This window comes from Ipomoea nil, unplaced genomic scaffold (assembly GCF_001879475.1).
Source record: "Ipomoea nil cultivar Tokyo-kokei standard unplaced genomic scaffold, Asagao_1.1 scaffold2942, whole genome shotgun sequence".
Lineage (NCBI taxonomy): Eukaryota > Viridiplantae > Streptophyta > Magnoliopsida > Solanales > Convolvulaceae > Ipomoea > Ipomoea nil.
Window position 1 is genome coordinate 1,883,435 of NW_017619370.1, and position 24,975 is coordinate 1,908,409.

Below are 24,975 nucleotides of genomic sequence, written 5' to 3' on the forward strand. Positions count from 1 at the left end.
TCTGAAAACACCAATAACTTGAATTTTGGGGGTGCCATGCTGAAACACAACACACATACAATTTACAAAGTGGAAAATATAAAATAATAGCATTGTACATGCATGTCATATATCATAACTATTTCAGAAAAGCAAAACATACTAGCAAGAGAGAGACAAACAACTTACACCATCACTTGTGAGTTTCAGAATGCTCACTTAATTCTTTTGGAAAACCATTCATTTATTTTAGCAGATCATAACAACTGAAAAGTAGCATAGATTTGTAGTGTTGTTCTTGAATTCAAGCAGTGCTGCTGGGAGAAGCAGAAACGCTGGTGTCTATCATCCCACCCCTTGAAGTGTTCCTCGATTTTGAATGGTGAGTTGAGAGCTCAGTTGTGGAAATAATCTCACCATGTGGTTGATGATCTCGATCTCTGACAGAAGAAAGCTGATTTACACTTTCCATTAGATCCTTCATTGGAAGTTGTTCCTTTAGAACCTTGACAACTTGAGACATGGTTGGTCTTTGATCGGGGTACTGGTCCAAGCACATCAATGCTAGTTCTAACATTGTATCTGCTTGATTCCAATCCACTGTGTTAGATATGGTTTTGTCAACTAGATTCATAAAATGCCCTTCTCTCTGCTTTTCACGTGCCGCCTGCAATCATACACACAATCATATGATAACATTACGATGCAATGCATGCACCCAATAGTATAATTAATTAAGTTTGAGTCCTCACGAGATCTGGAAGGTACTCGGTGTCAGCCCCACTGCTAGACATTGAAATCTTTTCTTTCTTTCCACTAACAACTATAAGTACAACAACTCCAAAGCTATACACATCTGCCTTTGTTGTTAAGAGGTCATATTTTGCATATTCAGGTGCCATGTATACCCTGCATATCAATCAGAATGGTTTCAAGTGAGAACCGGCCTATTGGCTATTTGATTAGATTGTTTACAAGTTTGAGAAAGAAAAATATTTGATTGTTTGATTGTTTACTGATTTAGAAGTTTGAGAAAGATTGGGACATAAATGGTTGTCTAGAAAAATAATTACACTGTTCCTTCTTCCCGTGACTTTTCGTGGTCATGGAGCCTGGAAAATCCGAAGTCAGATATCTTAGCATTGTCATGTTTGTCAAGGAAAATTCTAGTTGGTTTGATATTTCCATGGACAATTTTCTGCTTGCACTCGTGAAGAAAAGCTAGACCTTCTGCTATGCCAAGGCAAATGTTGCGCCTTTTTGGCCAATCTAATCTCGACCTGTCTGGACCTGTGATGAGGAAACACTACACTATAATAGATTGAGTATGAATTGAAGCTAAGGCAGAGATCGGTGATGGATAGAGACACTACCAAAAAGTTCATTTTGAAGGGAATTATGGCCTATATCCTCATAAATAAGCAACAATTGGTTCTTCTCTGCAATGCATCCCATGAGCTTTACAAGGTTGGGATGTTCCATGAGAGAAATTGTAGAATCCTTTTCTCGAAATGCACGTATTATATCTTTTGTGGCCGAAACCTTTTCAACTGCAACCACTGTTCCATTGCCGAGTGTAGCCTGAATTCAAGTTAAGTAGCTAACATTACAATGACACTAATGTACAAACTGTAATGTTACAGAGAATTTCATTTTATTTGAAGCAAAACTAACCTCATAGAAAGTTCCAAAGCCACCCTTACCAAGCTTGTGCTTGAAATGTTTAGCAGCAACTTTTACTTTTTGGAAGTTGTAAAGTCCTCCAGGATACAACTCAACCATTCCTACACGAAAAATCAATGGACAGTATAATCAACACAGAGCAATGGAGACTAGAGATCAATGCCCCCAACCCCTCCTCACAACAACAATAACAGTACTAGTAGGCAAGCCAATTGTTTAAGAAGTTGAAGTTACCTTCATGTGAATTAATGTCTTCCATCTTCCATAAATAAACTATCAACACTACTAGAAGAATTAAGACAAATAATGAGATTGCAGCCATCTTTGGAGGAGACAGACTGCTCTCTTTAGCTGGATCAAGAAGAAATATGAGTTAAGAAAAGTAGGATACAATAAAAATGGAGCACTAGATAAAGGACAAAATAAGCAAGTATATATAACTTACGAATATATACAGAAATTGCAGATATAAGTGGACCTTGGTACATCATTGAACCCTTCCCTGACCAATATAAGTGAATCTCCAGTCGATTATTGTTAACTATAACATTTCCTATTTCCTTAGTGTAAGCCTTATTTACACCCTCTGCTTCCTTCTCTATGTTGAAATTTTTAAGTTCATTCTTTCCCTGCAATCATAATTAGCTTTCAAGATTCCAGTTTGTCAGCATATATATATATATATATATATATATATATATATATATATATATATATATATAAAGTTCAAATGCCGCGGGGTCTTCTCGTGCGGCGGTGCGGCGGAATTCCAGAATACACCAACAGTGTAAGAAAAACACACCACAATGAAATGCAATAAAACATCACAAAATACACAACAGATCCAAAAAAAATACACCATATAACTTACCATCCCCAATGGTGTATTTTCGAACACTGTATGGTGTTTTTACTCACACCTAATGGTGTGTGCTTAGTGATGCGGGGCTCTGTTTACTCTGTTTTTTGTGGTGTATTTTCCTAACGTTGATGGTGTATATTTGTTGAACTATTGGTGTTGCCGCACCGCCGCACCATAAGACACTGCCGCACCTGAACTCGCCTCTCTATATATATATATATATATATATATATATATATATATATATATATATATATATATATAGTGTAATGCTTGTATTGGTAGTTGTACCATATATACCTGGATATCCACATCAAAAACTCGACCTGATTTGTTGATATATGGGGTTTTATAGTTGCTGTTGTTAACTAATTCAGCAAAGTGAAGTTTCACAGTGTATCTATCATTTCTTAAACAAAATCCATAATACTTCAACGAGATTGGGGATACACGTGCTGAATTGTAAAGAGAGACATCACCATCATTTATTATGTATTCGTCATTTATTGATGAGTAGGATCCCATACTACTATAACCCCATCTTGAACTGCTACTCAGAAAGAAAGTTGAACTTCCATTTGAATTCAGATCGCCTTCATAAATACTTCCATTTTTATTCATTGATACACCACCACAATTTATAAATAGATGGTCATTTACTGCAATGGAAAAAAAAATTAGAGTGTCATTATATTTGAAATAAATGTTTTTGTTAAGTAGGAGGACCAATGTCCCGTGCCCACAAAGAGTCTACCACATTGGGTATAGCTTACATTGGTTTTTTAGGTCGCTGCTGCAGTTATAGCCAACATGTTCCCAGTGTGTACCCCTAAAATATCAAAATGAACACAAAAACAAGATCATGCACTTCAAACTTCAAACTTCAAACCCATTTACATTTTTGTGTTTTTTGAGGGGAGGAATGAGTGTCCACCAAGTACTTACCCGTCACTGGAAATAAGGGATGAGAAAAAGTTCCTGCAATAGAAGTTAAAGATCCAAAGTATGGTTGATTTGAAAAGTATGAAAAATCAAAACATCTAGGGAAAAAGGCATAATAAAGAAAGGCATAGTCGATTAGAAATCCTCACAAGTTAGATGAGTTTGAATCCAAATTTTGAATTTCTACAACATTGTTTGTGAAAAGATTTTCAGACACATCGCTGCATTAAATGAAAAGTAAACAATAAGTTAAGAATAAAGCGTTACACATTTGAGAAAACGGTAATGGCAATGCCTTCTTGTCCAATCCTCCAAACATGTATAAAATTGTCCATTACATGTTAAATTTACTTTGCATGTTTTGGGTTATGTCTCGATAGAATGGAATAAGATGAGAACAAGCTAAGTACAAGTGATGACTGGGCCGAACACTTTCGGTTCAAATCCAGCCTACATATGTACATCGAGATCAAATATTGTGGCCAAAATCGTTAGACATCAGCTGCAATTCTTTATTAATGTTCATTTTATCATAGCCAGAAAGTATATGTAACAATTAATCAAAACCCTTACACAATCTTTATTACTATAGAACGTACAACATACTGTTATGTTTTTTGTTTGGAATCCAAGCACTTACATATTCATAGTCGAATTGGTTATCCATGTTGGAATTGTCCCATTGAGTTTATTTCCTCGAAGAAATCTGAAAAGCAACTCAAATTAACATTCTAGCAAACCTAGCATGCTTTGATGCATAATGTATAGCAATCTCCACAATAAGAAATACAATATATATATATATATATATATATATATATATATATATATATATATATATATATATATATATATATAATGTTTTTGTGAAAGCAATGGATAAGATATGTTTATGTAAACTTGCTTACATGTACATTGGTGGGACCAGGGTGGAATGATTTGGAATTTGGCCAAACAAACTATTGAAACTCAAGTCCCTGAAGGAAAATATATATATAATGAAAATAATCAAAACTAAACATGCCAAACTGTACACAAGTGGTTTCAATCAAAATTTGCAAATAACTCACAGAAAATACAGATCCTTTAGATTCCAGATAATGTCAGGAATAGGGCCAACAAGTGAACATTTCCTCAATATCCTGATCGAAAATATTAGGGCTTAATAGCAGCTTCATTTCAAATTAAAGCAAAAGGAGCAGATTAATGTATCTGAGAAATGAAAGCTTACAGATAGTTCAAGGAATCCATATTTGTAAAATTAGGAAACTGCCACTGTCCTCCTCCAACTAAGTCGCTTACATACCTGCACAATATATATATATATATATATATATATATATATATATATATATATATATATATATATATATATATTATAAGATCGAGTGAGCAAGCGAGGTTGATTATTGTAATAAATTTATTTAATACATCTTAACATCTTAACACATCTTAATTTTCATCTTGTGTAAATAATATATATATATAGGGAAGGGATCAGGTGATGCTTCCCGTGAGGTTGTGCGGTTGGACGCACGTTAAGCATTAACCTGACGCACTTAAAGTACACAACACACGCACATTAAGCACACAAATAAAACACCTTCAGAACACAACCTCACGCATGTAAAGCACAAGCCTCATGCATGTTAAGTACAAGGCTTATGCATGTTAAGCAGAAGCCTCACGTATATAAAGCACAAGTCTCACACATGTTAAGTACAAGTCTCACACATGTTAAGCAGAAGCCTCACGCATGTTAAGCACAAAAACAGACGCACCTTAAGTTTTAAAAACAACTCACATTAAGTACACACTCACGCACATTAAGTACAAAACTCACGCACCTTAAGCACACCACTCACGCACATTAAGCACAAAAACTCACGCACATTAAGTATAAAACTCATGCCCTTTAAAGTTTCTATTAGAGCATATAGATAAAGGGTAGTCTATTTGAGGACTTAAGTGTCCTTTCACCTAGCAATTGGTTGCAACGGCCTTTGGCGCCATTTCTATTCGTTTATAGCTTTTGTCTTTGGCTACTCTGTACGTTACACAAACAGACTTCACCTTTCCTCTCTGTTAATCCAAAATCTCCATTGGCATGCTTATCAGAGCCATGGAGAACCAGCTACGCTGCGGCACTATCCGGCACCGGAGAAATGAACCAGCCGGTGAATCAACCACCTTCGATGAATCAACCACCAGCCACCGCAACTCACCACGGTGTTTCGCAGAGGAACGAAAATGATGATGTAGAGAATCCACTGTATCTCAATGTCAATGAGAATCCAAATAATGTCCTTGTCAATCCGCCTCTTACAGGAAACCTCAACTACAGTTCGTGGAGGATTTCCATGCAAGTAGCTCTGAAGGTGAAGAACAAGTGGTCCTTGATCGACGGAAGCATCGAGACGCCGGACAGAACTCAAAACCAGTACGCCGCATGGAGGAGGTGCAATTTGATGATCAAGTCATGGATCCTCAAGGCGGTTCATCCTTCGATCGCACAAAGCGTTATGTACATGGAAGGCGCGAAGGACATCTAGAATGATCTGAAAAAGAGATTCTCACGACGCGATCTTCATCGCATTTCGATCTTGCAGAACGAAATCTACGGTCTCAAACAAGGGAACCTCTCTGTAAACGGTTACTATACGAAGTGTAGATCGTTGTGGGAGGAGATGAATGAGATGCGTCCACTTCCGATCTGCAAATGCGCCCCTCGCTGTTCATGCGATTTAATTGATGAAGTTAGAAAGGATCGGGAAATTGATCAGATTATACGATTCCTCCAAGGATTGAGCGAGGAATATAACTCTCTCAAGTCAAATGTCTTAGTCCTAGATCCGCTACCAGAAATGCATAAAATATTCATGATGGCAGAGAAGTTTGAAAGGCAACTTGGCGTTACAAACCTAAACCTGGAGTTCAATCACACCAATGCCATTCAGATAAGCCAGAACCAGAACTTCACAGAAGACACTGTTGCAATGAGTAGCCATTACAATGGTAAGAAGGCTATGAACTCCAGTGGTGGGAACAAGAATGCGAAATGTACCTACTGCGGCATGGTTGGACACACCGTTGAGAAATGCTACAAGAAGCACGGGTATCCACCTAGGTGGATACCAGGCTATAAGTCAAGAGGCAAGCAATCTGCCATGGTAGCTGCCACAAGTTCTGAGAATGATATGGTCACCTTTGAACAGTTGCAGAAACTCATAACCCTCCTGCAAACTCAAGCGCAGCAAAACCAGAATTAGAATGCCATGACCGCAGCTGTGTCCTTAATTACAAAATTCTACAAGTTGGAGTCACACAATGAAGGCAAGTATAGCTTGAACTCTCACATATATTCTGTTAATCTATGTTCATCTACTTGGATATTAGATTCGGGAGCGTCCGATCATATCGTTTGCTCTCGTGAGTTTTTTAATGACTGCCATACTGTTGAAGGAACAATTGTGAACCAACCAAATGGAGAGAGTATCACAATTCAACACAAGGGAAATGTCAAACTTGCATATGATCTATGGCTGCAGAATGCACTACACATTCCAGAGTTTAAATTCAATATCGTTTCTGTTAGTAAGCTACTGCAAGACTCACCTTACTTTTTGATCTTTGATTCTGGCCAGTGTCTACTTCGGAATCTTGGGAAGACAACTGGTTTTGATAGGGAAGAGAACGGCTTATATCTTTTGCTTCGACCACCAGAAATCAATTCTTGTAACCATTTTGTTTTGCAGTGTAATAGTGCTGAACTTTGGCACAAACGATTGGGGCATTTCCCCATTAATAAAATCCATCTCATCAAGAATATAGCTGCCTCTCATCCAAAGAACATACCATGTGATGTGTGTCATTTTGCCAAACAGAAACGGTCACCATTTCCCCTAAACAGCACTGCTTCAAGTGAATGTTTTATATTAGTCCATGTTGATATTTGGGGTCCCTTTTTAATTAAATCCCTAGGGGGAGAAAGATATTTCTTAACGGTGGTGGATGATTACTCGAGGTATACATGGATACAGCTCATTAAAAACAAATCTGAAGCAAGGGGAGTTATAAAGAACTTTCATAAGCAAGTTTAGACTCAACATGGAGCAACCTTGAAAACTTTTCGAAGTGATAATGGCCTAGAATTCATGATGACACAGTTTTTTTGCAAAGAATGGAATAATGCATCAACCATCATGTGTGAACACACCTCAACAAAATGCGGTGGTCGAGCGAAAACATCAACATGTTATGAGTGTAGCTCGGGCTCTCCGGTTCCAAGCCAATCTTCCTCTTGAATTCTGGGGATTGTGTGTTCTATATGCTGCATTCATTATCAACAAGCTTCCATCTCCTGTCACCAATTGGATAAGCCCATATCAAAGGTTGCATGGAAAGGAACCAAGTCTTGACAGCTTGAGGGTATTTGGTTGCTTAAGTTATGCAGCTACCCTTCCTCAGTCTCGGCATAAAATGGTTCCTCGCAGTAGACAATGCACATTTATTGGAATACCAGCCAACATCAAAGGTTACCTGTTGTATGACATGGACGATAAATCTACATTCATCTCTAGAGATGTAATCTTTTATGAAGAGCGATTCACTATGGCTGATCAAGTTCATCATATAGTATATCACAGTCAGCCTATGTTTAATCCATCTCTGCCAAGCATTCCCATCACCAATCTTGAGGAGTTCAACTGCCTAGATCCTAATTCTAATTCTATGTGCGGAGAGCCTATACATGAAATGAATGATAGCAGAAGCAATATAACGGTGCCTGAAAGTCCATCATCTGATCACTTTGAGCCAATATGTGATCATTAGAATGAAGTCCATACTAGCAGCAATGAATCTTCACCTCACGAAGCTCATGATGAAAACTGCAGTGAAGAAATAAATACCAGTGATCCTCCCTCACAGCCCTGGAGATCAACCAGACAACGCAATGTTCCAACTAAACTGCAGGATTATTACTGTGAAGCTGTTGTAAGCAACAGGACTTTCCCCCACTCCTTATCAAAGGTAATATCTTATGCTAATAATCTCACCCCTATGCACAAGATATTCTCTTTGGCTGTGTCATCAATCAAGGAACCAAGAACTTACAATCAAGCCATTCAACACGAATGCTGGAAGGAGGCAATGAATGATAAAATTAAGGCTCTTCAAAACAACCATACGTGGGAGCTGACTGACCTACCCCCAGGGAAAATACCTATAGGGTGCAAGTGGATTTTCAAAGTTAAACTCAAATCTGATGGCACAGTAGAAAGACACAAGGCAAGGCTTGTGGCAAAGGGGTACACATAACAAAAACTCACATTAAGTACACACTCACGCACATTAAGCACAAAACTCACGCACATTACGCACAAGACTCACGCACATTAAACATTACACACTCATGCACATTAAGCACAAATCTCATGCACATTAAGCACAAGACTCACGCACATTAAGTACAAAACTCGCGCACATTAATCACCCGCACAACCGCACGGCAAACACTTAAATGCACCTTTACCGAAACCTATATATATATATATATATATATATATATATATATATATATATATATATATATATATATATATATATATATATATATATATATATATAGGGTTACACTCATGCGCGAATAGGTGCGCAGGTGCGAAATGCGAACCAATCAGCGCACTCCACGTGTCAGCATTCATTGATCGGGTGCACCTACTTTCACCTATAAGTGCACCTACTTTCGTCTGCAAATGCATGTTGTTTTTGCCTCTACTTTCACTTTCAAGTGCATCTACTCTCACCTACAAAAGCATGTAATTTTGTCCTGTTATCAATCATTGATCAGGTGCACCTACTTTCACCTACAAGTGCACCTACTTTCACCTATGTGCACCTAGTTCTAACTATATGCGCATCTAGTTATAACTATATGCGCACCTAGATCTGGACACGTGGCGCGCACTGATTAGTTTGCATTTTTGCTCCTGGACGCGGCATTCGCACCTGAACGCAACTATATATATATATATATATATATATATATATATATATATAATGAAAATGTTACAATAATCAAGCTCGTTCGATCTTACAATTCCTCAAGCTGTGTCAAGTTTGAAAATGCAACAGCAGGGAGAGGACCTTCGAAATTATTTCCCAGTAGAGACCTACTCCATCATATCAATCAACAAATGAGGATCCATCCATCATAATATATATAAAACCACAATTAAGTTTCATCATCTCAATTGCTTTTAGTGCTAGGTATGTATGCATGTATATATATATATATGCCTTACAAATATTCGAGACTTTGTAGTTGTGCAATGAAATCTGGGATTGGTCCACTCAAGTTATTTCCTTGAACATTCCTGAAGAAATAATTAATTAGCAGAGCAGATGACTGATTAAGTTGAAGAAATTATATTATTTACATACATATACATACTTACAGATATTCAAGAAGAACTAGATTTTTAAGCTGATAGGGCAGCGGACCAGAAAGGTTATTGTTACTAAGGTCCCTGGATTAGTATAAACAATTGCAAATGTACAATTTTTTTTAAATGAAACTAAATAATAAACCCGAAAGAATGAACAAGTTCTTTCCCATTAATTAATTGAATGAGTAAATAAATTATTTATATACTTACAGCATTATTAGATTTACGAGGGAACCAAATTGATTTTGAATTGAACCGCTAAATAAATTAGCGGATAGATTCCTGCAATGAAACTTATAAGTACATGCATTTCATATATATATATATATATATATATATATATATATATATATATATATAGCTCCATTTATTTATTCAATCATTATTTCCTGTATATAGCTCCATTTATTTTATTCAATAGTTACTTAATAAACCTGCAATATAAACGAATTGACTTAATGAACTTATATTTGTGATTTAATGAAATGTCAACTTAATGTGTCTGCAATAATAAACTTAATGTAACCTATAGTGGTAATTAATGTAATTGTATATCAATATAAGTGTTGTTTAAAATATTTTAATTGAGTTTTTCAATGATATATTTTTTATGCGTTAATTTTATTTGTATAACAAAAAAATAAAAATAAATTTATGTTAAAAAAGAATATTGGGAGAGAAATTAAGGATTGTTTGATATAGTTTGCGTTAATCTTGCCCGTAAAAGGCAAAATTCCCTTATCTCAAGACTCTTACACCTCAACCCATTAGGTAGGAGGACCCGTAGTGTCTGGTCCCATAAGGAGCACACCACATTGGATGTAACTCCTACATTATTGCGACTGTTAGGGCTCAACCCTGTGTACTTACCCACAATCTGTCTCTCATGAACCAACTGATATAATTTGGGTTAATCTTGTAAGATGGACCAGGGTGTAGGATATAACAATTTGGTGTACTCCGTAATAGTTATTGACCCAAAAATAGGATATCCAATTAAAAATGTGAACAATTTTTTTAAAATAAATTAAATACTCCATCTGTCTTATTTTATGTGTTTGGTTTGGTTAATAGGACGTGAGGTTACTTATAATTAAAATTTTCATAATATTAAGTTTAGTATTAGCATATAAAATTTATATATTTAGAGTACTATTAAATACCAAAAAAAAATTAAAATTATAAGAAAATAAGCGAAGAAAAAAAGAGTTTGTTTGACTAATAAATAACGAACATCACAAGTAAAATTGATAGAAAAGAATATTTGGGGTAAGATAGAAAAGAATAATAAACAAGATAGAATGATTCTCATCTATTAATTTACAAAAATAAATAAATGGATTACTCATATACTTACAGAAACTCTAGATTTACAAGGGAATTTAGTTGAGGTGGAATTGGACCATTAAATGAAATACCAGCTAGATCCCTGTAGTGGAAACCACAAGTACATTTTAGACATTTTAGACCGTTCGATTTAATTATTTATTCAGTTAGCTAACAAGTAACAAATAACTCAAAAACTTATGTAATATCATCTTACGTGAAAAAAAAAATATCAAATATGTAAACAAAAAATAAATATTTTTCTATAAGTCAACAAGTATATTTTTAACTTTGCTAAAAATTATTGTGTTTCCCTGATATAAGTATTGATAAAATGTAATACTATACGAACTTTTTCATTTAAAAAAAGAAAAAAAAAAGAAAAAAAAAGAGTAATAGTTGTTGATCCAAAAATAAGACATCAAATTAATTCAATTAGCTAACAAATAACTTAAAAAGTTATGTAATACCATCTTACGTGAAAAAAAAAATCAAATATGTAAACATAATTTTAAATATTTTTCTATAAATTAACAAGTATTATATTTTCAAGTTTGATAAAAATTATTGTGTTTCCTTCACAAATATTTGTAAAATGTAATACGTATTTTTAAAGTTAATACCGTACTTTTCAATGAGCTAACAAGTACGGAGTATTATGTTTTCTAGTGCACTAAAAATATCACTTGTTGACTTATAGAGTATTAATAAACAACACATATACTTACAAATACATTAGATATACAAGAAAACGCAGCTAAGTCAGAATTAAACCACTAAACAAATTATCAAATAGATCCTTGTAGTGAAAATCACAAGTGCATTTCATATAGAATTCTATTTATTTATTCAATCATCTGGTAAAAAACAAAATCAAAAAAAAAAAAAAAAAAAAAAACATATGTGATATTATATCACAAGAGACAAATCTCAAATATATAATTTCTTTTAAGAAAAATATAATACTGACTAATAAGTATTATATTTTCTAATTTACTGAAAAAAATATTGCTTTTCTTTGGAAAGTATTAATGAAATGTAATATCTTTCTATAAACAAGTAATCATTGTTAATCTATCAAGAGGAAATAATCATTGTTAATCTATCAACAGGATATCAGATCAGATTGAAAATGTGCACAATACAATTTTTAAAAAGAAATTAAACACTAAATTAAACAAGATACATAAAATTATTACCTTCTAATTAACGAAGAAGTATTTCTTGCCTGTTAATTAACAAAATGAGTAAATAAATTACGCATATACTTACAAATACTCCAGATTTACAAGGGAACTCAAGTGAGTAGGAAATGAACAATCGAATAAATTTTCGGATAGAATCCTGCATTTAATGAAAATCACAAGTATATTTTAGACGGAGTTTCATTTATTTATTCAATTAACCAGTAAATAACATAAATTTTATGAGAAATTGTTTCACGTGAGACATATCTCAAATATGTAACTTTTAAAAAACAAAACTGTAATACTTTTATGTGAGCTAATTAACAAGCTTTACATTTTCTAGTTTACTAAAAATTAATGATTTTTCTATAAACATATTGGTCAAATTAAATGTAACACTTTTTGACCGAAGATGTAATATTTGTTGACTAGCTTAAAAATAGGATATCAAATTGAAAATGTGCACATTTTGGAAAAAAAAAAAAAAACAATAAGCAAATTAATAGAATATGTAAATACATGAATATATACTACAATGTAATAGAGTTTTTTTTTTTTTTTTTTTTTTTGAAAGTTACTGGCTCTATTACATTGTAGTATCTGTTCATATACTTTCTCAACCTATTGAAACACAAAGAACCAATAACGCCTCCACTGAGGCTTGAACTCGTAATCTTCCAAATGGAAGTCCAACCCGGGTACCATTAGACCACATAGTCCTGGTCAATGTAATAGAGTTATTAGCATTAAAAAAGAAAATAGAATATGTAAATACGTTCCTCATCATATACTTACAGAGGTGTTAGATTTTTTAGGAAAGCCAACTGAATTGGAATTGGACCGCCAAATAAGTTACTAGATAAATCCTTATAATGGAATCACAAGTGCATTTCAAACAGAGTTTCATTTATTTATTCAATTAACTAAGCCAAAAGATACTTAATAGAATATGTAAATAAATTACTCATATACTTACAAATTTGTTAGATTTTTCAGGGAAGCCAGTTGAGTTGGAATTGGACCGCTAAATGAATTATCAGATAGATCCCTATAATGAAAATCACAAGTTCATTTCAAATAGATTTACATTTATTTATTCAATTAACTAAGCTAAAAGATACTTAATAGAATATTTAAATAAATTACTCATATACTTACAGATATGTTAGATTTTTTGGAGAAGCTAAATGAATTATGAGATAGATCCCTATAATAAAAATTACAAGTTCATTTCAAATAAAGTTACATTTATTTATTCAATTAACTAAGCTAACAGATATCAAGACTATTTGGTCTAATGGTATCCGGGGTGGACTTCCAAGTGGAAGGTTGTGATTTCGAGCCTCAGTGGAGGCGTTATTGGCTCTTTGTGTTTCAGTAGGTTGAGAAAGTATATGAACAAATACTACAATGTAATAGAGCTAGTAGCATTCAAAAAAAAAAATTTAATTTTAATTAACAAAAATCATCTAATTTCTTATATTTATCTAAACTCCTAAATCTATTTAAACCCCTAAACCCCTAAATTTAAATTACAACCTTAGTCACTATTACAAACAATTACAACATCTTGTAAGAATACATATTCAATATATAATGTAAAAAAATCAACACTTAATCAAATATTATATAATAGTCAAATTATATCTTAAAACTTATTAAAAAAAGTTAAAATGTAATATTCAACACAACAGTATCCAATAATGTAAGAAATCAAATTTGTAAACTTGGATGATGAAACATAAAACGAGCCACAAATTTGGTGAGGAGCCACAAATTATTTTTAATCGTGACTAAGGTTGTAATTTAAATTTAGGAGTTTAGGAATTTAAATAAATATAAGAATTTAGATAGATATAAAAAATTAGATGATTTTTGTTAATTAAAATTAAAAATTCTTAATTATAAATATAATAATTTAAAAATTCAGTTCAATTAGAATTATAAATTTTAAGTAAAGAACATTTTAACAATATTTGTCAATCATAAGGAGGATCGTTATACCCTGCACCACGGCGGGCGTAGCACTGTGCGCCCTGCGCCTCCCAAAACGACATCGTTTTGGCAAGTTATGTAGGGAGTTGACGTGATTATGTGTATTGTTTATACAATTATGTGTATTGTTTATACAATTATGTGTATTTGTTTATACAATTATGTACATTTTTTATACAATCATGTACATTTTTTTTATACAATTATGTACATCCGGAACAGGAAATTTATGTCTATTATGTTAATAGTTGATGGTTATTATATTACAATTATGTTATACAATTGATGTTAATAATCAAGGAATAAATATGTTTAGGAGAGTAGATATATTTTGTTAATTAGAAATAAAAAAAACTTACCTAATAAAATGAAGTATTAGATATTTTGCAAAAAAAGGACCCGGTTAATATTAACTTTGTTTTTTAATAATGTGGCATCTTCTCCTTCACCGCCAGTGTATAGCATCTATACACCAACGGTGCATCAAATATTAATCCTAGTAATATATACCATTTAAAAGAAACATAATCATAATTAAAAAAAATATATGTTAATTAGATAATTTTACAAATTCTATTTTATTAAATAATGAAACAGATAATTTTATATTAAATGACTTAATATTATTTATTTATCTCACTTTACCTATGAAAATTTACTATTTATTGGTTAATATAATTATTCATTTGTCGCATTTTACCTATCATATTTATTATTAATTGATTAAATCAATTTTTAATTTCAACTTTTTTTTAAGCAAACGAATCAACTTTTATTAAAGGAGAAATGCCCGGTGGGTTGCAAAGTCCCTGAAATCGTACAAAAAAACGGTCTTGACTTTGGTAGATAAAGCATTAAAGGAGCAAAAAATCGCTGGGTAGGAAGCGGCACGGTCTTCTGTCGCAAGCGCATCGGTCACCCAGTTGGCCTCCCGGTACACATGCTTTAACGAGCAGCCCCATGAAGCGAGATAGGACCGAGTATAGCCGACCGCTTCCTTGATTCTCCAAGGAATCTTCGCCAGCGTCTTGTTTGCAAATACGTGCAAGCTCAAGCGAATCGACCTTTTTGAGAGAAGGCTTTATAATCATAGAATCACACTAATGAAGCGCGAACCGTAAAGCAAGAGCTTCGGCCTCAAGAGCCGAAGTGGCCTCCAGTATAAAGCAAAGACCTGCAACTAGCAGCCCCCGGGGGTCTCTGAGGCAAGCACCTCCCGCTGCGCCCTCTACCATAAAAACAGCGTCCGATTTAAGCTTTAATCTCCCTAATGGAGGTGCTACCCACTTGATCCACTTCACAGTCAGTCTTGGCGGGGAGGAACAGTTGGCCACCAAACCTGCAGAGAGGAGGAAACTGTCTAGCGCACTGATGTGGCGGGGCGGACTGGCGAGGGAGATGAGCAAGGATTCACGGGTGACTCTGTTAATAAAACTTGATGGTGAGAAGGTGGAGCCTTCGTAGATGCATTCATTATACGAGGCCCACAAAAACCACAGAACCAAGCATGGCAACAAGCAAACGAAATTTCCAGTCGCATAGCCCAGTGAAGCCATAATCTACCACCTGGCAAGCCGCACAGACAGTGCCTACATTGGTAAGGGACAAACCAGATACCCCAGCGAAGTGATTCCAAACCGTTATAACAGCATTACACTGAAGGAGGCAATGTTCAATACTTGCACCTGCAGAAGCATAGAACGGGAAAACAGATGGCACGCAGAAACCAAAACGCTCAATGACATCTAGAAACAGAAGATGCCTTCTCATGAGCCTCCACATGAAAACCGAGACTTTAGATGGAAAGCCCTTCCCCCAAATGCTAGCAGAAGACAAGCTGAAACCCTTCCTCGACCGGAGTAACTCAAACGCTGAGTCATCAGCCACGTTATCAGCCAGACAACAACATCGGAGTCATCAGCCACGTTATCCTCAACAAAGGCCCTCAGGCACCGCATACGCCTCCACGTTAGTGAGTCAGAGGCTCTAGCGGCATCATCTGTGTACCGGCTTCGCATGAAACAGCTCCATAGCGAGTCCCCTTGCAACAAATTAAAATAAAGTTTAGCGGAGCAGACTTGCTAAATTGTCGATAGGCCGCGAATTCCTAGACCTCCTTCCACTTGTTTATGGAGCAACATAGAAGCCATTGTGTACAGGGGTATCATAGAGAGAACATGCTTAATGAGCCTGAGTCGACCCCCCGGAGAAAGCAATCTTCTTTGCCATCCCGCATGCTTCCCGTCAACCTTCTCCAGCAGGTGTTGGTAGTAGCTCAATCTGTTTCGCCCAAACAAGTTTACCCCCAGATATTTGAAGGGAAGGGTGGACCGTTGCATGCCTAGAATGCAGGACATTGCCGACATCCGCTGATTAGTGCAATGTTTGGAAGTCACAAAAAAACTTTTGGCATAATTAATTTTTTGACCAAACCCATCATGATACTGCATCAAAACCTCCGTCAAGGCTTTTAGGGAGGTCGAGGAACCATTGACAAGGATGAGAATATCATCTGCAAACGTTAAATGAGAGACCACCGGGTAGTTTAATCCCGAAGAGTAAGGTGACAGCAGTCTCGTGCCCATTTTAAGCACGAGGGAGCATGACAAAGCTTCTGAAACAAGGATAAATAGGAGCGGGGATAGCGGGTCACCTTGCTTGACACCTCTGGACGGTTGGAAGAAACCACCACCTACCGCATTGACCATAACCGACAATCTCGTTGCGTTTAGATTATCCATAACCAGATTAATAAAAGCAATAGGGAAGCCAAGCCTGGAGAGAGCGGCACGGAGAAAAGGCCAAGAGACCCGGTCGAAGGCTTTCATCATGTCGAGCTTTACCACAACATTTGAACCACGACACCTTTTGTCAATATACTGCAATAATTAAAAATCCAATAGCACATTATCCTGTATGCTGCGACCCAGAACGAATCTCGCTTGCTCTCTTGAGATTATCTTAGGCAGAACTGGGCTTAGCCAAGTAGCAAGAATTCTCGTAAAAACCTTGCTGATGAAGGTGCATAAACAGATGGGCCTGAAGTCTGCAAACGTGTCTGGATTAGGCTTCTTGGGAATCAATATAATTTGGGCACTAGTCATAGCGCGAGGGAACGGGACACCAGCAAAAAAAAATCCAAAGCCGCTCGGTAGACATCTTCGTGGACAATGTCCCAACAGTGCCTGAAAAAGGACCTCGGGTAGCCATCTGGGCCAGCTGCACTATCAGGATCAAGGCTCCAGACTGCATCTTTGACCTCCTCCCTCGTGACCGGTGAAGTCAAAATAGCTATGTTTAAATCATCCAAACTCGGTGGAAGGCAAAGAAGAAGAGGGTCCATGGCCGGACAGTCCTCTACCGTGAAACGACTGGAAAAGAAGATAACAGCCTCCTATTGTATGGCCCCCGGTGAGGTCGTGAGAACGCCGGAGCTGTCCTTAATGGTGCAGATTGTTTGTCTTCTGTTGCTGTCCTTAACCACATCATGGAAAAAGCAGGTGTTTGAATCGCCCTCTCGCAAACACTTCACCCGAGCTTTTTGTTTAAAAAATGTCTCTTCCTGTTTGAGAGTAAGAAGGAGAGCAGCTTGGAGCTTGTGCAATGCAGCCCGATTGTCAAGCGAGGGGGTGATATCAAAAGCTCCTTCCGCCTCTGCGACTGCAGTTTCCAGGCTTCTAATGCGCCTAAAAACATTGCCAAAGCAGTCTCTATTCCAAGCTCGAAGAGCTTGCTTTAGGTGCTTCAACTTGAAAGCCAGTTCTCGCATGCCACCACCATCTACTGGCAGAGTCCAATTAGCCCACACCATCTCCATAAAACGAAGATGAGATTTCCGCATATTCTGAAATCAGAATTGTTTAGGGATAGTCCTTGCAGAATTGGTCCCATTTAAGAGGAGTGGAGAGTGATCTGATGACGTTCTGGCCATCACAGTAATTTGGGTAGTTGTGAAAGAGTCACGTAGAGCTGGATTCATCAAGTAGCGATCTAACAAATTCCAGACTACTCCCGTATTGCGTATCACGTGCCATGTGTATTGCCCCCCAATTGTTGGAAGATCGAGTAGGGTATTGTTAGATATGAAATCAGAAAAGTCAGAATGCTGCCTTGCTCTAGGAAGGCGCTGCCCCGATACTCAGAGATGCTCGAGATTACATTGAAGTCCCCAGCCAAAAGGTTTGGCCTACAGACATTAAGGAACGCAGTGAGCTATGACCAGAGTTGCACTCATTCCGGTCTAGTGTGTTTCGCGTAGATCGCTGCATAGCCAAAGGAGAATTACCAAGGAGCATAGCAAACAGAGCAAGAAATAAACTGCTCACACTCATAGTCTATGTCGATTTGGAAAGAGTCCTTCCATAGTAACCAGATTTTTGAGTCCATAGAGGCGAAACCCTTATCAAAGTTGAAGTCACGGATGAAATTATTTAATCGAGTAGAAGGTAAAAAAGGCTCAATTATTGTAACCAGTTGAATGTTCTCACGACGAAGGAGTTGTTTGAGCCTGCATCGGGAAGATAGCAAGCCCTTGACATTCCAGGTGAGCAGATTCATTTGAGACGATGAGAGAAAGAAACATGAGCGATTTTACCCGCGGCAAGACGGGTAGTCATAGAGGGGACATTCGAAGAGTAATCTTTCTGAGGACGACTCTTTTTCTTGGTTATAGCAACAAAATCACCCGGCCGTGAGCTTCCCAGTTTAGATGCAAAGAACTTACTGGCTTCTTTCCTTGAATCAAGCAATGCCTGGGAGAAGCTTTGGTCGTTTTGTACTTCATCGCCCTCAGGAATATGTCTAGACTGGGATTCTGAATGGGATGATTATCGGAGGCACTGATCATCAATGAGGACCAGCCCTAGAGAAGTGATTGTTTCTGGGATGGGCACAGGCAAAGCAGTACTCTCTGAATCGTGTGGCGCTAGGTCAATCGGTTGGGCGGGGCCACCGCCCTGAGATCTGTCCTGGTCACTCTCAACTGGGTGCCAGCTTTTCCTTGGAGGAACAACCATTGGTTGCTGGGGGAGCGGCGGTAGTGCCTGAGGAAGAGTCTTTGGAGTCTCACGGTGGGGTTCCTGATGGAGGTTGTGGCCTTGAGTGTTTCGGCATCCCGAGCAGTAGGGCGGGATGTATTCGTTGGTGACCTTCTGAGCAAAATCTCCATAGGACCCATTCATAATCCAGATTTGGTGTGGGAGATCATTGCTCACGTTCAGTTCAACACAGACACGAGCCATTGATGGTCGGTTATGCGAAAGAGTGGAGGCGTCAACCTTCAACGGGGATCCAATGAGGTTGGCGATTGAGTAGATTGCCCGCTTATCCTGTAGATGGGCTAGGAACCCTTCGAATGCGATCCAGACGGGAACGATGGGGGATTCCACGTATGGGCGGAAGTCCAGAGACCATTTGACGGTGCCCATGATGAAGCCTTTGATCGACAAAGATTTCCAGAGCCAGCAGCGTTGGAAGTCGAGTTCCATATTGAAATTGAGGAGTACGTGATGTTGATCTAGCAGGCCGAGTGAGAATATTCTGCCAAATCCAATCTGATCGAATGGTTTAAGTAGGTCTGCCATCGATGGTCTACCCTTTGAGAATTTTCCAACCAGCGCGAACCTGAATTTCTGGGAGAATTGCTGCACATCTTGATCAGTGAATGAGACTGACGGCATTCCTTTATAGTGACCTGGTGGCCGAAGGGGAGAGTCGTCGGTGTTGGATGAGAGAACATCTGCAAACGTGCGAGGTGGTGGGGGCGCGGCGGCCCCCGGCGGTGCCGCCATTAGAGATCAAAGCGAGGTCGAAATTGCGGAGCGTTTAGTAACAAAAAGCGTAAAGATTTTAATTTCTACTTTTTTTCATTAACAATTTGTTATAATTTTTAAATTTAATTTCTTTTTGTTTTTGTATTTAATAGTAATTGGATGTAGTTTTTAAATATATAAATTTTATATAGTAACACTAGATTTATTTTTTATTAGTACTTTAATATAGTTTTTAAAAATTAAAATTTTATATACTAATATGGAGTAGTAAAGTAGATATTATGAAAAATCATTAACTAAAAAAGACATATGAAATGAAACTTGGAAAATAATATTTAATAATAGATAGATAAATACAATAATGTAGTACATTATTAACCAATGTGAATGAGACATTATAATATTTCGTTTGCCAAAAAAAACGTAAGACATTTTTGTTTCAAATGACCTGGTACTGTTTTCCTTTATTTCTCAACTCATTTAATATAACTAAAACATCCTCAGTTTTCTTTTTTTTTAAAAAAAATCATTATAATTATATAAAAGGCATTCTTGTGTCTATATGTAACCAAAATAATCTACTAATAAAATAATAAAAACGCAAACAATTAAAATTACTAAGTTACATGGAGAAGGCGGGCAGTTGGTCTCCTTCCGCCGGAGATGGTGACCAACTGATCGCCTTCTTTGGTAGACGGCGGCCGGCGATGGTTTGGTCATTATTGGTCGCCGGATTTTTGCAGGAATCGATGCATGAACTGAAATGACTTGTAATAGCAGGTCATTTACTGGTTCTTGGATTTCATTGTGTCAATTTACCATGTTAAAGGGTGTAATTGCACTTTTTAAAAGTTTAAGGACCTAATTGATTTTTCAGGTAAAATTTAGGGGCTTATTTGACCCCTTTTCAAAAAAAAATTACTTTTCATAAGTCCATAGTTAACTGACACAAATTAAGAAGGTAATTAGACTACTCCAACTTGAGTAATATATAAAATGTTTTCTTCTGCCTATTAAAGGGTGTGTGGTGTTCGCTTACAAGTACTCCAACTTCATATCACCAAGAAATGGGGGTATTGATCCTTCCAATTTGTTGCCTTCAAGATTCCTATCAAATACAAGAGGCCAGGATACAATAACTTTTTAAACAATGTTTATACTCATCATTCTTATTTCATTTAGTCAAGAATGAAAGAAAATTAAAAAAAATAAAATAAAAAATTAAAAACAATTTAGGGTACTTACAAATGCTTGAGATTTTTTAAATTTGCATATGATGTTGGAATCTCGCCAGAAAATTTGTTCCAATACAATTTTCTATAACAAATACAACAGAGACAACTCAACATATGCATATGTTAGCTACTTTGCAATAATTATTAAAAATCAAACGTAATAACAGTATATATTATTTCATGCAGGATACTTACAGCGATGTTAAATTTGTAAGGCTTCCGATTATTTCTGGTAATTTACCATCCAAATCCCGACTTGAAAAATCACTACAACAGATTTGCAGGAAAATCAATAGTAATCAAAGATTCACACAATTAGCTAATAATTGGATTAAATAGCTAATTGGATCACTAGTTCATAGTTCAATACAAAGTTAGGAAAAATAGTACAAACAAATTGAAGATTATGATAAGAAAAAGAGCTTTTTTTTTTTTTTCTTTAAAAGAAAATATAACGAGATACAAATTGTAATAATCCCTAACTGTACTATATATAGTAATAATCTCTCAAAATTATATATTTTTCAGCCTTATTTTATGTGTCTAGTTTAATTAACAAGATTTGACTATTTGACTGAAGTTATTCACAAATTATTTTTTTTACTATTTAATTTAGTTTTACTGCATACATAACTGTTAAGGAAAATAAGCAAAGAAAGAAAATGTTCAATAACTAATGAATAGTAAATACGATATGTAAAATGTGACATAATAATATTTCTCCAATTATATATATATATATATATATATATATATATATATATATATATATATATATATATATATATATAAATATATATATGAAAAAATAACAATTTTCACCTAAATTATATGCTTATAACATTTTTCTTCCATGAATTAATCATGCACCCACATTAACCCTTCAATTATTTTAAAAGTGACATTTTTTTTTCATTTTTGTTAAATGGAAATTTGTACCCTTAAAAATAAGGGTAAAATAGGTATTTTGTTTATTTTTATTCTTCATCAAATTATTGTCTATATGTGTGAATTAGAATAAATGTTAAAAAGAAAAGATATTATTTACAAATATTATAATTATAATTTTAAACTAATGCTACTAACATAATTAAGACTGAAAACACAAATAATTCATTATTTTAATGCTAATTTTGTATTTAAGTCCTAATAATGTTCCTAGCAATACCTTAAATTTATAATTATAATATTTGAAAATGGTGTGTCTTATTTTTTATATTTATTTTGATTCTCACATATAAACAATAATTTGTTGGAGAAGGAAAGTAACTTCATTGAAATACCTATTTTGTTTTTATTTTTAACTGTTCAAAAACTCATTTAACAGATAGGAAAAAATTCGTCACTTTTAAAATAATTGAGGGAGAAAATGTGAATACATAAATAAATCAAAGAAAAAAAAATTATAAACATAATTTAAGGAAAAAAGTGTCATTTTCCTTATATTTATTTATACTCATTTGTCCTTGACTAGCATTACTAAAGTCATCTTGTCGTCACGAAGAAGATATTATGCATTGATACCACCTCAATCCTGCTAGCTAGATATCCCGATGAATAGGTTATTAAAAAAAAAAAAAAAATTATTGCTAAAGTCATCTTGTCGTCACGAAGAAGATATTATGCATTGATACCACCTCAATCCTGCTAGCTAGATATCCCGATGAATAGGTTATTAAATAATTATAATAACGTTAGAGATTATGATTCCATTTGGCAAATATTGTTGATTAGCTAGTTGAAGTCTGAAAATTAAGAAAGTCAATAACCGGTCAAAGTACCTATAAAGTCCTTGTACTATAATGTTTTGTTTAATTTAGTCATTGTACCTTTATTCTGTTCAATTTAGTCCATTTATTTTAAAAAGTGGTGAAACTAAATACAATTGTCCAAATCTCATTAAAAACATGATTTTAATTATTTATTTTAGACATACTAATTTAATATATTGGTGGTAAAAATAACTAATTTTAAATATTTATAAAGAAATATATGAGTAAGAATATAAATATCGTCAGCGCCACGTAACCTAAGTTAGCCGTAATATTAACACCATTAATTATTGTCCTTAATTACACCAATTTTTAAAGTACATGGACTAAATTGAACAAAATAAATGTATAAGGACTAAATTGAACAAAACGCTATAGTACAGGGACCTCGTAGGTACTTTGACCATCAATAACCTAATCAATTTAACTAGGGTTGTTTTCGATTTAAACTATTCCTGATAAGTTAAGAGAGGGAAAACATTGTGAAATGCAGTTTATTTATTTATTTATTTATTTTTGAAAGAGTGAAATGCCCTTTAAAATTGAAGATAATTATGAAAATGTTACCATGTTTTATTCTTTTTTAGATTTTTCAAATCCAATGGTGCAATCAATAAGTCGTTCTCATTAGGAGTCAAATTTGTGATCTTATGATCATAAAGTCAATAGTCTAACCAACTTGATTAGAGTTAATCCTCCCATTCATTTTGCTAACCAAATGCATGTAAACGAGAAAATCGTAAGAATTATTTGAAATATTAAAATAAAATGAATATGTATACTACATTTCTGTCACCCGGCAAACATCTTTATCGAGACTGCAGTCGCAAGTAACGCTATCTTCAAGTTCTATGAAACAATGCGAGTTATGACGATAAGTCCTCGTCTGACATCCAAGCAATTCAATAATGGCTTTCTCTGGCATATGTGACAGAGAAACAAAAAAGAAAAATAAATAATCAATACATAACATTTTAGTTTATCAATTAATACTGGTATCAAATAATTTCTCAATAATTTAAATCCACTATAACTACAAGGGTATATGTCTATATGACAAATTTAAAAAAAAAAAAAAAAAATTCCCAAAATATATGACATGTTATATTTGAAAATAAATATTAAATACTGTATAGTTAATTTAAAATATCAGGAAAAAAAAAACTTCACATATTATATTGGTGTGTGTAATCTAATGAAAAAAGAATATTTATAGGCCGGCACTTACCATCTTCGGTGCCAAGAGGTTTGCTTTGGTTGTCAGCAAGGTTGAGTATCTTAGTGCAGATTTTTGAAATAGGTCCTGTTGTTGTTACAGTTCCTTCTCCCATGGTTAGTTGAGAGTTGAGAGAGAAGAGCAGCAATAATAATATCATCTTTTCCATCTCTCAATAATTGAGTTGATTCAATTCTCTGATTTGTTTGGTATCTCTTGAGTCCATACAGCCTATACCCTCCTATTTATATTGCTTAAACAAGTTGGCAAAAAGACGCATGCCACGTTTAATTAAAACCTGGTTTATACTTTATTTGCACACTTAATTAGTTATTAGGATGGACATTAAATTGAAGTTAAAACCCTAACACTTAATTAGTTATTATGAGTTTATGTGTATTATGTATTATGTTAGATTATGTGTATTATACTATTATGTTATGAGTTTATGGGTATTATGTTATGAATTTATGTGTATTATGTATTATGTTAGATTATGTGTATTATGTTATAAGTTTGTGTGTATTATGTGTCATGTTAGATTATGTGTATTCTGTT

General features: G+C 34.9%; 1 protein-coding gene across 4 annotated transcripts; it reads right to left on the reverse strand.

Annotated features, from left to right (window-relative positions):
• Positions 1-24,635, reverse strand: LOC109162482 (probable LRR receptor-like serine/threonine-protein kinase At1g53430). Of its 4 annotated transcripts, XM_019311189.1 has the most exons (29): positions 24,430-24,635; positions 23,987-24,119; positions 21,625-21,696; positions 21,440-21,511; positions 21,234-21,302; positions 13,405-13,476; positions 13,224-13,295; positions 12,514-12,585; positions 11,273-11,344; positions 10,126-10,197; positions 9,925-9,996; positions 9,772-9,843; positions 9,570-9,639; positions 7,712-7,720; positions 4,698-4,768; positions 4,537-4,608; positions 4,375-4,443; positions 4,107-4,172; positions 3,616-3,687; positions 3,470-3,502; positions 3,298-3,353; positions 2,825-3,183; positions 2,108-2,291; positions 1,897-2,013; positions 1,654-1,763; positions 1,353-1,560; positions 1,053-1,269; positions 732-888; positions 1-646 (listed from the first exon to the last, which is right to left on the reverse strand). In XM_019311189.1, exons 1-29 carry the CDS (start codon positions 24,584-24,586, stop codon positions 284-286), a joined length of 3,240 nt encoding a protein of 1,079 aa, XP_019166734.1. In that variant the 5' UTR covers positions 24,587-24,635; the 3' UTR covers positions 1-283. The 4 variants fall into 4 exon arrangements, with proteins under 4 accessions (XP_019166734.1, XP_019166735.1, XP_019166737.1 ...); XM_019311190.1 differs by lacking the exons at positions 7,712-7,720; positions 13,224-13,295 and having other exon boundaries at positions 4,698-4,772; positions 9,565-9,639; XM_019311192.1 differs by lacking the exons at positions 7,712-7,720; positions 13,224-13,295; positions 13,405-13,476 and having other exon boundaries at positions 4,698-4,772; positions 9,565-9,639.
• Between the last annotated feature and the right edge of the window lie 340 nt (positions 24,636-24,975).